Source organism: Strix uralensis, chromosome 3 (genome assembly GCF_047716275.1).
Source record: "Strix uralensis isolate ZFMK-TIS-50842 chromosome 3, bStrUra1, whole genome shotgun sequence".
In the NCBI taxonomy this organism is placed as follows: domain Eukaryota; kingdom Metazoa; phylum Chordata; class Aves; order Strigiformes; family Strigidae; genus Strix; species Strix uralensis.
This window is the reverse complement of record NC_133974.1, coordinates 124,467,254-124,480,480: the sequence shown is the minus strand read 5'-3', so window position 1 is coordinate 124,480,480 and position 13,227 is coordinate 124,467,254. Positions and strand designations below refer to the sequence as shown.

Below are 13,227 nucleotides of genomic sequence, written 5' to 3'. Positions count from 1 at the left end.
GATCACAGTTCAAACTGAAGTGGGTTTGCAGTGGGAGCGAGCATGTTAACTTCTGCAAAGGAGACTCATGTTCATAACAGCACAAAGCACCTTTGTACAGCACCATCCCCTTCACCTTCACACCAAGCCAGAAAGTAAAATATTCTTAGGGTGACCTGTATCTTTCTGGTAAAGGGAGACTATCAGAAGCTTCTGTACCTAAATATGGTAGTGCATGTACAAGTCCTTTTTAGCTCAGCTTTGGCTCAGTCTGAAAGTGCTTTAAAGTATCATGCGTTTTTTGGATTTACAAAGTTGCACAGACCTCTTAAATGAGACTACATGTAAAGGTCTTTAGCCTTCAGGTTGTCTTCAGCATGGCCAGACAAAACAGCATTTTGGAAATTCTGCAACTTATGGTAGCAGCAGTAGCTCAGACAGACAAGCTGTAATTTCTATACCAAGTAATGAATTAATACCCTGAATTCTGGGCTGAACTGAATCTCCAAGCACCCATCAAGTGACAGCCTGGAAAGGTTGCTGCTGACATGGCAAGTACAGCCTGCTCCCTTCATTTTCAGCTTCTACGTCAGCACTTGTGTACAACTCCCATACAGAAAAAGCACAAACCATGCCAGACTTCTTCAGGAAACACAAACCACTTCTGTTAAAGAGATTAAGCAACTCTTGACAGGCAAGTGGACATGGGAAACAGGAGAGAGCATTTAAGGACAAGTCAGAACACGCGCACCAACATTAGCGTGACTCCTCAGTTGCTAATAAAAGACATAGCAACCCATTGCAAAACTAGGCATGTAAATTCACTGGGTCTGTGTAGCATTTTTTTCAGAGGAATCCCAATTGCCTATAGAACTGACAGCTGTGTTAACAGGTTAGAAATCTCTGTTTAACATACATGCTTGGTTGACTGAAAAAACTGAATGCAACTGGAACAGTCCAAAAATCATGATGGCTTTTATTTTTAGACTGAGATAGTCTTGTGATCAGGTGTCCTCTTGATTCGAGCAGCAATTTCAGCAGCAGTGCTGTGGCCCAGACTCATTGATTTGCCTGGAGCCAGGGAGCTTCCAGTGAAATGGTTCTGCTCCGTTTCCCCCAAGCTCTCATGACTTGTTCCAAATGGACTATTTTTGAAGGAAGCCTACACAAACCACGACTGAAGGCAGAAGGGGCTTAGCTCTGCCCATGCTTCAGACAGGCAGTCTCCCACGCTGTGCCACCAGCTAAGCCCCCACACGCTGCCTTCAAGCTTGGTAGAATCACTCCAGGGCTGCACTGCAGACCCAGCCCTGTCAGACCATGGAGCGTGGGCAGAGCCCAGAACCCTGCCTGCACCCATCTGTAGAGCACATCTATAGTCTATTCTCTAACCCTTTTTTAGACTTCAATTTTTCCAGGCAAAGACTATGTTTCCACTGTCCCTGGTATGCTCTGGTTCAGTGCCCTAGAAAAAGGAACATTGCCAGTGACTTATTTCATTGGAAACAACCTTTATGAACTGCCTTTCAAGTATTAATCCAAATACTTTAAGGCTTTCCCACACACACACACCTGAGCGCTGCCAAGTAAGAACTTTTACTGGCAACTTTTCTTAATCCAGAGGAAGTAATAAAGTGTTGCTGCAGCACTGTGCAACTGAGTGATGCAGGTCAGAAACACTATAAACATTTTTTTTTAAATTATTTTCCAGTATGGGGAAAAAAAAAAAAAAAGGAAGCATACAGAAAGGTTCACTGATCCAATTTAATTTTCTCAGTCTATCACCACTTAAACACTTGAATTCACTATGACAATAAACTAAAAGTATGCATGCTTGTTGCAAGAGCAGAACCCTCCTCATGCACAAATCATAAACATAAGTTATTTATACATAACTTAGACATGTAGTAGTATTCCCACAGGACTTCTGTTTTCTTGCTTCGGGATGCCTGCTTTCAGAAGGCCCTGTTTCCATAGCTAATGGGTACTGTCTTCTGCTATTACAAGTGATGAGTCTCTCTAGACTAGTAAGACCTATTACTAGTGACTCAGGCACTAGGAATACCTCCACATCCATTCCTGACTCCTGAGGCTCAGAGGGCATGGTATTTTAGTCAGTCTCTGTCCAGTTTGTGTGACAGATGTCAGAAAACACAGCCTGTCCTGTCAGTCTGCTTCTTTCCTAAGGAAGCTGTCGCATTCCCAGAGACCTAATGGCCTTTTGGAAATGCTTTTGAATCACGAAGGAAGATCCTCACCCCTAACAAAAATCTTTCAAGTTTGACAAGAAGACTCATCATTCATCCTGCCCACGCCCCATAATGAAATCTTCTGGTCATACTGTGGGGTGCAAGCTATAGCCACCCCACTCTCCTAATTTATCTTGTGTCACAGCAGCATGAGAAAATAAACATCTACAGCACGTCTCATGAGAAAATAAACAAGCGCAGGACCTTCCCTTCCCTTCCCAAGACACGTTTGACAGAACTTGCTTGTCCTGACACAGGCAGACTGTGTTTAAAACCATCCTCCTGGCTTTTCTGCCACACTGACCAAACTCAACAGCTTAGAAAGCTGAAGTTGTGTCAAAAAAGGAGAGTTTAAGTGAGTTTATTGGTTAGTTTACTGGTTTGATGCTGCTATAAGGAGAAAGGAACTGAGATGTTGAGAGCACAAATTAGGTCCAACGTGATACTTGGTTACTCCCAGGAGCACAGGGTAGGGAACCATTTTACAGCATGCATCCCACAGCTTTGCCAAGTGGTTTGAGTTGCAAGGGGTCTCTAAAACAAGTGGTAAAGTAGAGGGTTCATAGGCCTAATCTGCCCTCCCCAGCATCCCTGGAATCCCCACTGACCCCAGGGGGCAGGACCTGGCCTCTCAGCATACCTTGTACTGAGCTTCGGCTACATATTCCACACATGCACTGTGAATGATTCGCCCAACGTTGTCATTTGGGTTTAGAGCTGCCTATCTTCATTTCCACATACGTCACTGCCACTCTGCCTCAGACCAGTCTTAGGACTGCTGAGTGGTCATGCAGTTCTTCTGTGCGTCCCATTCATCAGAGCAATCATGTCCACTTGCCTCAAGCCACACTAAATTGTCTTTAAAGCAACTAAGCCACCCTACGCACATTGCAGAAACTGCCTCACAGCTCCCAGAATTTCATCATACCTGTGACTTGGGCTTGTGAAATCTGAGTAGAGAAATGCTTTCTGGCTTGTCTCACGGTTAGAGGAGCTTCCCCATCCTCCTCTCCCAGAGCAGCGGAAAAGGCTTGCTCAGGACACTCCTTGTAGTGGTGGTCACCACTCTTATGCACAAAGAATAAAGCAAAATCTCAAACCAGATACACTATTCCTCTAATGTAATATGGATCACGGAATGTGATACGTACCATGGTTTAAAGTAGAGGTTACAGTAGAAGATTTGCATCATGAGTAACGTAAGACATGCGACTTTGGTCTGCATAGGAAAACCAAAGGAAGGACTGGTATCTACTGTTTGCAGATTTTATTACAGTTCTAGATGTGCCACAATTAGAGGTGAAGACAACTGCATGGGCAAGTAGTCAACATCAACAGAACTAGATTAGTTGGTAGATCCTGCTGCTTCCCTGTTTAGCATGCAAAATAGTGGAATTCCCACTGAAAAAACTCACCTGTTGAATTCCAAGCTAACTTCTTGGAACTAGGCCAAAGTAAACCACCAGAGGAAGAAGAGGAGACAAACTCTACCTTTACACTACTTAAGACTCCAAAGCAACCAGAAATGTTATCAGTGATGTTTCACCTGCTCAGGTACCTTGACAAATTACTCCATACATTATTTGCTGATCAGATTCTATTTTCCCCCCACAATATTAGATATAATTACTACAACCTTCAGCCCAGCCAGTATGAATATACGGCAAGAAGTGTCACTGCGCCAGCGCATTTTGATTTCACACTTCTTGCCATATATTCACACTGACTGGGCTGACAGGTGTAGTAATCAGAATGTGCCAGCTATCCCTTGATCTCCTCAGATACACCATTACTCCTAGGAATCTGGAATAGTGGCTGACCTAAAATGCTACTTCTGCAGGAATCAGTCCTCTTTCAAGTGAGGAAACCGCTGTCTCCCTAGAGTTGAAATGAAGCAGTTCTCATCACACTGACGTCATTAGCACAAGCAAACATTCACTGTTATAATTTTAAAGTAACCGGCTAGAGAGGCTGAGCTCATGACTGGAAGATACGTGATAAACACACGAAGAACATAAGGAAAAGTTTAAAAACATTTGTTACTGACTATGGTAATTTGACACAATGTTTCCTACTGATGTCTGGAGGATGGCTCTGTGGGTTATTTGAAGTAACTCTCCTGAGAATACACTAAATATGAAGAAACGGTGTTGTCAAAACACTAGCAGCTGATAGTATCCTCTGAACTCCTCTCCTGCATCTCATCAACCCACAGTTCACACTGTATCTGTCAAGCTGGAACAGACTGCATGTAGTTCTGGTAAACTGCATTTTAAGACAAAGCAGATGCACCAGTATCAGACTGCAGCTACTCAGTCAAATGACAAATTGCGTAAATAGACAATGCACTGGCTAAAGAAAGAGCATGTGGAGAGGCAGAAACTGTTACCTGTGGGCGGAGAGGGAAAAGAATCCACAGAACGAAAAAGCTCCTCACTGTTTTCAGTGCTGTGTGGAGGCAGAAAGCGCTCTGCTAGGTCACAAGCAGAAGGCAGGTCCAATAAGCTGCTCTCCTCCAAGTGATGACTTGGTGATGTCTCTTCTCCTTCCATGGTCCCACTGCAGAGACACAAATGTGACTGAGCTGGGTTTTTAGAGCATGAAAATCTAAGCAGAAGTCAACACAAATGATCTGGCATTTTTTAACTGCTTTATGAGCTGAGAGAAGCCGTTCTAGCATATTCATACTTCATTTAAGAAAATAAGAGCAAATTTAAAGATGTAAAGGAAGAACAGCAAAACCGACAAACAACAGCCCTCAGCCCTAAGTAGGATAACTAGGAGTCCACAGCAAACCTGGCTTTCCTGGAGACTCCCCAGAAATGAAGATTCAGGTCCCAAAACTAGAAAGCTACGGAGTATATTCCCTTCAGGGTATATTACATGTGCAATTTAAAAGGAAGCATGTTCTACAGGGTCTTTTTCCACTGATGCTTTTAGAAGTCACAAGTTAAACCCATCCTTCCTGGCTCTGTTCACGAAGTTCATCATGCTCACTAGCAGAAGGGAAGAGCATCTTAAAACTTGGTAGTCTCAGTCTCACAGGGATGGCAAGGAATTCCTGGTGTGGAGACACTAGGGCAGCTGTGTTGTATACCCTGTGAACAGCACTTTGGAAAGCTGTGGTTGAAGCATCCCCATATCCCAACACCATTCTCTTGAGCTCCCTCAACCAGTCCACCACCGCAGAGGGCAGGAATACGCAGCTGGGTGGAGAGCAGGACAGGGCTGGTGCCACCCAGCTCCACGTCAAAGGCCACAGTGGATGGGCAACTCTTCTGGAGAGGATGAAACGAAGTGTTCCAGTCAAGCAGCTTCAAGCACAGCCACACAAGTGTCTCAGGCAGGAGAGGAGTGAAAAGCAAAAACTTGGTGGGCAGGAGCTCACAGAATGACAGAGAGAGCAAGTACAAATCCTTGGGTCAAAGCATGATTAGCACTAACTCAGTAAGGGGGGCTCTCAAGGAAAGACATCTGCAAGGAAAGATGCCAAAGAGCCCCAAACACCCTCAGTTTCCACCTGATACCTCAGCCACTAGCCTTTGGCTACCCTGCAGAACTCCTTGTGAGGCAGCTGAGACTCTCCACTAACAGTAAAGGCTCTGAGCAGAGCACTGTTGTACTCCAGCTCACACCTCTAGCAACAGCAAATAGAGGAGGAATTGACCCAGTCCTTACTGCAAGGCCTTACAGCAGAGGGACTTCCAGGCAGGAGCTTCACTTAAACACCCATTGAGCACTGATAACGAGATTGTGGTTTTCTCCCGTCGCTCAAGTAACAGATGAAGCTTTTAATGTAAAACAACATGGACAGAACAAGTCTCACAAAATGTGAACTTAGTTCCCAGCTCTTACAGAGACTCCAGGAGATTTTGTGCAAGTTTCTTCCTTCACCCGTTTTGTCTACTTATATGCAATTTAAAAAAGCAGATTGTGGCTATCTGCGCTGCCCCCTCCACCAGCTGTATCCTTCTGCTATTTTGGTAGAGTGATAGGATAGAGGAACCAGATCCAGTGGCTTGGCAATAACTTGGGACCCTGCAGGCTCACATTTATTTCCTCTTCTATAAAATGAAGAAGGCAACACACTCTTATCTCAGGGGTATTGTCAGTGAGGAATGTTACAGCCACAGGGGCCGAAGAAATCCCTAGATGGGGTTACTACTGAAAAATGAAGTAAATACCTCCATGTAGATTTTTTTTTTTTTTTTTTAAAAATGACACCATTCCTTAGGTGCTTCTGTGTTGAGTAAACTTGTAGCTAAGATGCACCTCTGACCTTTGCAGAATGCCAACTAACTTGCTAACAAACAGGGTGGAGATGTTGGCTGTGATATGCCAGAAGACCAGCTGCCTTGCCTTGGAGGGACAAGCAAGGTCGATGGATTCACAGAGAGTTTCCAGGAAAAACAAAGCGGAAGGTTAAAACCAAAACAAAGTACACAACCCTCTGATGCCCACCTGTGACTTCAGAGGGAAGCTTCTCCTCCATTGGCCTTCACATCCCAAAACACAGACGATCTGTGCATAAGGAACACAGAGAAGGAGAAACTTTGCTCAAATACTGTTTTCATGATTTGTGCTACTTTAAGTACACGAATATTCTAGAGAACAAAACTGCCTACTTCAGTCCTTGGTCTGGAAAAAAAAACCCCACACCAAAAACCCAACGGATCCTATCCCTTCAAGGCCAAGTGGGAGATTATAGCAAGAGGAGCTACTGGTGTGGTACCACAGCAACTAAAGGCTGTCACTAATGTGGGCTTCTGTGATCCTGGCCACTTCTGCCAGCTGCCTGTGCCAGCCTCCTTCCTTATATTGCCACAACAGGGCTACCACCACGTGCTGCCATGTGATGATCAGGTTCAGATAAAACAAATCACCTTTAAAAAAAAAAAAAAGTTTTCCCTTGGATCAGCTCCCTCTAGTCCTCCTAAGTGAAGTATATAGCAGTCCTACTCCCAAAACTGATGGTGAGACTTGTCTGTGAGGATAAGCAAGACCTCAGCTCAGCTCTGGGCCTTCAGGCATGTGAAAGAGACACGGTATTACCTCTGTGCCATACCTGGGAACAGCACTGAGGTGGAAGCAGTCCTCTTGGACAAAGTCTGGGAGCAATTAGTCTGCTACTGCTTCAGGCTCCCCTCCTTCTTCCTTCATGGTTTGTCAATCCCAGCTCGCTGGAATTAAACAAACAGGTCAGTTACATGTTTTGCATCAGCTGATCAGGCTGATGTGTGGTGACCTTTCAAAGCACATATGTCGGCCAATGTCAACAGTCAGTCATCACATATACCACTGTTTCTCAGGTTTCACACAGAGGAAAGTTTTTTCTAGGAATCAGAAACAACACATCTAGTAATGCCCTTGAGTCTTTTGACAGCAATGGAGACCTCCTAAAAAGGGGTCAGTACACTCCAGAAATAAAGCCAAGATTTTCTTTACAAGAAGGTGCCAGATGGGCTGTTTATTCAAAACTCTAAAGCAGAGAAGCAAATTCCAGCTGCCATCCTTCCCTCCCTCATGTGGAGGAGCAGGTATTCCTCCAACAGGTTTATCTAGTAGTGCTTTGACACCAACACTGATCGTCTATGCTGTGTCAAACCTCAACCAGGAAATGCACTTTAAGAGGGCCAGTGCGTGGAGCAAGCCACATGCCCACGAAACCAAAAATCCTGTTTCCCACCCTCTGCCATTACCTCATTATTTTTACTGAGCAACCAGTACAAACATAACATACTTTCTGGAGGAAACTGGATTTTCCTCCAGGCCACCCTCGACCAGTAGCACTGCGCTGATTCCAGGAATTGCCCAAATGCACGCTGCCGGTCCTGTGCCAACACGCGGAGTCAACAGCACACCATGGGGTGTGCGCTGGGCACGTCGGAGGGTGTGAGGCACTGGCCTTACCGGTTGCCCCGCTCAGCTGGTTTTGGGGGGGTGAAGCAGAGGGTTCTCTTCCTCCCAGTCTCGTTTCCTTCCCCCTTTCCTGCAGGCAGAGACACACGTTATTTCAACAACCGCTCCCTTGGCAGCGAAGGGAAACAAGAGCAACGCAGGGCAGTCTCCCCACCGGGCTGGCGTAAGCCAGCCCCCCACAAAGCCAGAACCCCCCATGGCCTCGCCATGGCTGCCACCTCCACCCCCCCGCCGCTTTCTGAGGAGAAAAGCAGGCTGCAACACCCCGCGGACAGCAAAACATCGTGGAGGAGAATAAGGAGAAAGCCAAAAGCACGCCAGAGCTGTCCCGGGCCGGGCCGTAGCCCCACAGCCCGCCTCAGGCCCTGCTCCCCACTGCCGGGCGGGAGACGAGGGGCGCGGGCAAGGCCCTCCCGCTCCGGGGCTGACGGCCGCCATGTCAGCGAACGCTGAGGTGAAGCGGGCAGAGCCATCTTGGCTGCGGGCAAGCGCAGCCGGAGGGGCCCCGGGCACGGCGGGGCGGGGCGGGGGGGGCGGCGAAGCCCACACTGTCACAGACCCCGGCGGCAACGGCAGACACGGAACCTCCGCACCGAGCAGAGCGTCTGCGCAGGCGGTGGGTCCGCCCCCGGGGGCGGCTGAGCGGGGGCGCGCCGCGGGGTGCAGGCGGACATTGTGTGGGGAGAAAGGAGAAAAATACATAGAGAGAAATAGGGTGAGGGGATGTCAAAGCTGTTTCCAGTCAGGTTTTCCTCAACACATTTAACTGGGTTTTAATTCTCTGAATTCAGAGGGGAGAGATTTTGAGACCACCGCTCTTCATCTGGGTGAGGTGAGGCAGCAGCGGGTAAGGCGGGTAAGGCACCATCCCGTGCCTGGCACACGGGTTTTGGTCTCAGGCTGCTCACGACTTGGTCATTTTACACCGCTGCTGTACAAGCCCCTACCCAAGGTGCAGCCTGAAAAAGCCCTGAGCAGCAGTTGAGCACAGGGCTGTGCTGGGTCTGCGAGGTGGAAACGTCATAGCAGGGCCTGGAGATAAACGCAATTCTCAGCAGGGATGTAAGTGGGTGGGTAGGCTGTGAGTCTTCCCCTTAGGGCCTACAGAGCTCATCTGCAGTAATTCACGTGGAGGTGAAGGAAACGTGAGGCCAGTCAGCTGCTGTGCACCGAGGGAGTCCACACTATCCCACACAGCACCAAGTTTTAACAGGCAGCATGGCGGAAGCGCTGCAAACCCTGCTGGGAAACAGGAAACCAACCACACTGAATTTGGGGCGTACGCATCACTTTGGCACATGGCACAATTGCCGCGTACAGCGATGGGTGCAGGACAGGGGCCCCAGCGGCCGTCATGGGGGAGCGACACAGACTTCCTCACCCTCTTAACAGGGGTGCAGCGAGTGCTCCTGGACACACGCCAGGAAAGAGAATATATTGCTGTCCCAGCAAATAGAATATATTGCAGCGTGGCCTGACAGAGTGTGCGTGGCACAGCCAGGCATCCCGGGACACCGCTGCTGGCGGAGGTCAGGGAGCAGCCCCTTTTATTGTCAGGACAGGCAGTCGGGGCCAGGGAGAGTGCTGGGGGGGAGAGCTGACTGCGCTCTTGGCACATGTGCCGCCAATGAGACTGGGAAGGAGCTGGTAGTTTTTTCCAAGAGCCTTTGGACTGCGAAGTTACTAGTGGCAAACTGATGTGTTTAGAAGGAAGTCATTAAGAGGAATAAAATAAATTTGAGGTCCTGTGGCTGCCAAGAGGGCTTTGTTCTTTGAGCACAGCCCAGGTGAGCTGGCTCGAGCCAAGGAAGGTTCCCACAGGGAGAGCCTTTGGGTCTGCTTTTCAGGCACAGCAGCTGCAACTTTGCCTTGCACTTACAGCCTCCCTCGAGTCAGGCCTGGGCTTTTGGGGTCACTGCACAAGTAGAGAGGCAAACCTAGCTACCTCCTGGGCTGTAACTAAACCCAGGCACTACTCTAGTGCCAGGCTACCTCTTGCCATTCACTGTCACAGGAACTACCCATCCCTCTGGGGAGTGGGATGGCACCTCTCCTATGAGCTGGAAGGCAGCACCCCAGCACTTCATTTCCTTGCAGGGAGTGGGGCCAGAGCTGAGCTAGGGAATGCAAAACATCAGTGGATCTGCCTTATTTAGCTATGGGAGCACATGCAATATTAGAGCATCCAGAAACCAGCCATCTCTGATTTCACCCCACTGGCTCATCCCAAGTTTCTGCAATTAGAGAATCTCTGGCAGCAGGGAATGCCCCTGGTAGGTACTGCTGGCTCTTGGAAAAGCAAGGAGCTCCAGCAAGCAGAACTGACAAAGAAGCCGTAGTGTTTATTAACAAACATCTCCAGCTTACCAGTTTGTTATATTAGTGGACAACCAAATCTTTGAACTTACCTTCATTTCCCTGCTCTCCCTCACCAGAAGGGAGAGGTCCTGTGTCCTCCTGATAGAGCAGTGCAGTCCCCTGGTCCCCCACCACTGTAATCTACACACTTTACCTTTCTCCTTATGCATTATCAATAAAAATATTACATTCGCCTACAGTATTTAGAGGAAGTCTGTAAGAGTGTACTATGCTCCTTTTTATCAGTGTGTTAATGTTAGCACGTGATAAAACTACACCAGCAGCCGAGTCTGAAGTTGGTTAAAGCGGAAGGTACACAAGAGCCAGGAAACAGAATTAAACCCCACAGCTGACATTTACCAAAGATCAAACTACTGAGAGTCACACATGGGGAAAAGGAAATATATTTTCTGACACTTGCAGCTCTGTCACAATGTGAGTTTTCAGAGTGTTGACAGTCTCAGGGACAGAGTCTCAACCTGCACAATTTCATGTCACTGAAGCTAATGTGTATCTGCCAACTTACCATCTTAAAAACTCTACATAAAATAAAGAAAAAAAGTCTGTCTTCATAAACAGCAGAACTAACAAGTTCATGTCTTTTCACTCCGTTCCCGTTGTCACACCACAGGGAAGCAACTCTGTCTACTCACTTCCTTCTTTCACAATAGCTAGAACTGAATTTAGTACATGAAAGCAGAGCAACAGCTGAATAGCTTCTCTTCAGCAGGAAGTGCCCAGGGCAGAAGAGATGCTAAGGAGACACAAACAAGGTTGATTTTCTCACTGTTGAATTATACAAAGATTGTTCTGTTGTTTAATAGAAACGATTAAGCCAAAATTTGTAGTCTGCATACTTAAGTGTTTTGAGTTCACTTCCTCACAATGAACTAGCCCCTTGTTCTCAAAACTGAAAGCAAGAAAGACTATCAGTATATTTAAATCTATTTTTTGTATGTTTTACTTCGCAGCTCTAGAGACTGTTACTAAGACAGATGGAGGATCAGGCTGTACTGGACTCCCATTCTGAAGTTCCCCTCAAACCCTGCAGACAGTGCTTTAGCAGCTTTTGCTCTGGAAAAGCAAAGGGTAACCTCTTACGGTTGCCCCAGGAATGAATGTTTTCAGGCTTCAGGCAAGCCAATGTGAAAAACAGCTCTTCGAACCCATGAGATGAGAAACTCAACTGGCAACTCATCTCCATATCCTTCCAGACCAGGGAGGTTTGCTGGTGGTACTGCAAATAGCAAAGGGCTGAGGAAGGCTGGAAGAAAAACCATTTTCCACCACACCTGGCATTCTCAAGCAACTTTTTGCATGACCATCATCCCTTCACCTATAGCTGTGTCCTTTGTGTGCTCAGCTGCAGAGGCAAAAGACATAAAAGCTGCATTATGACAGCAGACACACAAGGAGCATCTCCAAACTCCCTTGTCTAGGTGTATTATCCATCCTGATTCCTACCAAGGCCAGACCTGGATTAGCTTACTTGGGGAATATACTTGTTTACCTGGAAAAAAACCCCAAATCATACCTGTGCAAACCCCCTGCAAAAAAGGGTTTGGTTGCCCTAAAACTCATTGATTTATCCAGTTGTGTTAGCTGGTCAGATGAAGGGTATTACTAGTCCCTCCAGATTTGCTGCAGTTAAGTTTCCAGGACCACATAAAAAGACATTGTGTGTTTCATGTTCTGCCACACCAAAGGCAATCATTCAAGCCAGCAAACTTCCCTCTAAAGGGTCAGTTCCACTTAAACTGAAATACCCCTCCTTGCCATTACTATCTCCAAACAGTAGTAACTGCAGGGCTAATGCCTTGCAGAGTTTGGACTGAACTATCGCAGAGCATTTACTGGTGATTCAGGTTCCCGGTTAACACTAAGGTCAGCGTATAAGCTATCCTACTTGTCTTTCTCATGCATAGTCAAGTAGGCATCTACCAAGTTACCCCAACCCCATAAACTGTACTCTGGTAACTACTCTTCAAGACAGGTTAAGGTTACAAACAGCAAGCAGTTGTCTGCATTACAAAAAGTGGGTCAGCCAGGCATCTGAATAATTCTTGGCCTTCTCTCCCCTGGCCATAAGACAAGTAATACTTTTTGCTTCCTCCTTGCAGTAACTGCAAGCCTTTTGCTTGCTGCAACCAACACCCTAAGGTACAGGAAGTTTCAAAGACCAAATGTTATTTCTGCTGTACCGCATGCCAGTAAATTGACTTCTTTTTCTTTTTCCCCTCCCAGAAATCTGTTGCTGTGGGTCTGCTGGCAGTATCTGACTTTTTAAGGTGCTACTTCTAAAGTCAATGTGAAATCATGATAGCCAGTTCATCTATTAATACCATATCTCGGAGTTCTGTGATATCAGGAGAAACTCACTCTCTCTTCAAAAAGTAGTTTTCTGTGGCAAAGGCTTGAAAATGTGAATATTGGGGATACTCCACTACAAGCAGAAGCCAAATTTTTTTTCTTACAGTCCTGTACCAAATCCTGTCTCTCCCCTTTGAGAGCCTTTGCTGGAATGGGCACAGAAGCACAGCTCCTAGCCCTCAGAGTGATAGTACCTCTCTTCTTTTTTGGACTATCCCCTATGCATCTGCTGCTGCTTGAATCTACTCCAAAGGAAATTTTTTTAGGATGCTAACAATATTATTCTTTTTTCTGCTTAAGCTTTTAGCACAGTGGATGCAGATGTAGGGCTCTGTGGGGCCTCATTTCCTCC

At 46.8% G+C, this 13,227-nt stretch overlaps 1 protein-coding gene across 6 annotated transcripts in view; it reads right to left on the bottom strand.

Annotated features, from left to right (window-relative positions):
* Positions 1–8,663, bottom strand: part of CHGB (chromogranin B) — a 76,759-nt gene extending 68,096 nt beyond the window's left edge. The window contains exons 1-4 of one of the 6 annotated variants that reach the window (XM_074864275.1): positions 7,969–8,663; positions 7,294–7,408; positions 6,690–6,749; positions 4,612–4,787 (exon numbers count right to left, since the gene is read on the bottom strand). In XM_074864275.1, the coding sequence (XP_074720376.1) occupies positions 4,612–4,780 (169 nt within the window). In that variant the 5' untranslated portion in view covers positions 4,781–4,787; positions 6,690–6,749; positions 7,294–7,408; positions 7,969–8,663. Of the gene's footprint in view, positions 1–4,611; positions 4,788–6,689; positions 6,750–7,280; positions 7,409–7,968 lie in introns of all 6 variants that reach the window. The other 5 variants (XM_074864274.1, XM_074864277.1, XM_074864273.1 and 2 more) reach the window with 5 other exon arrangements.
* Between the last annotated feature and the right edge of the window lie 4,564 nt (positions 8,664–13,227).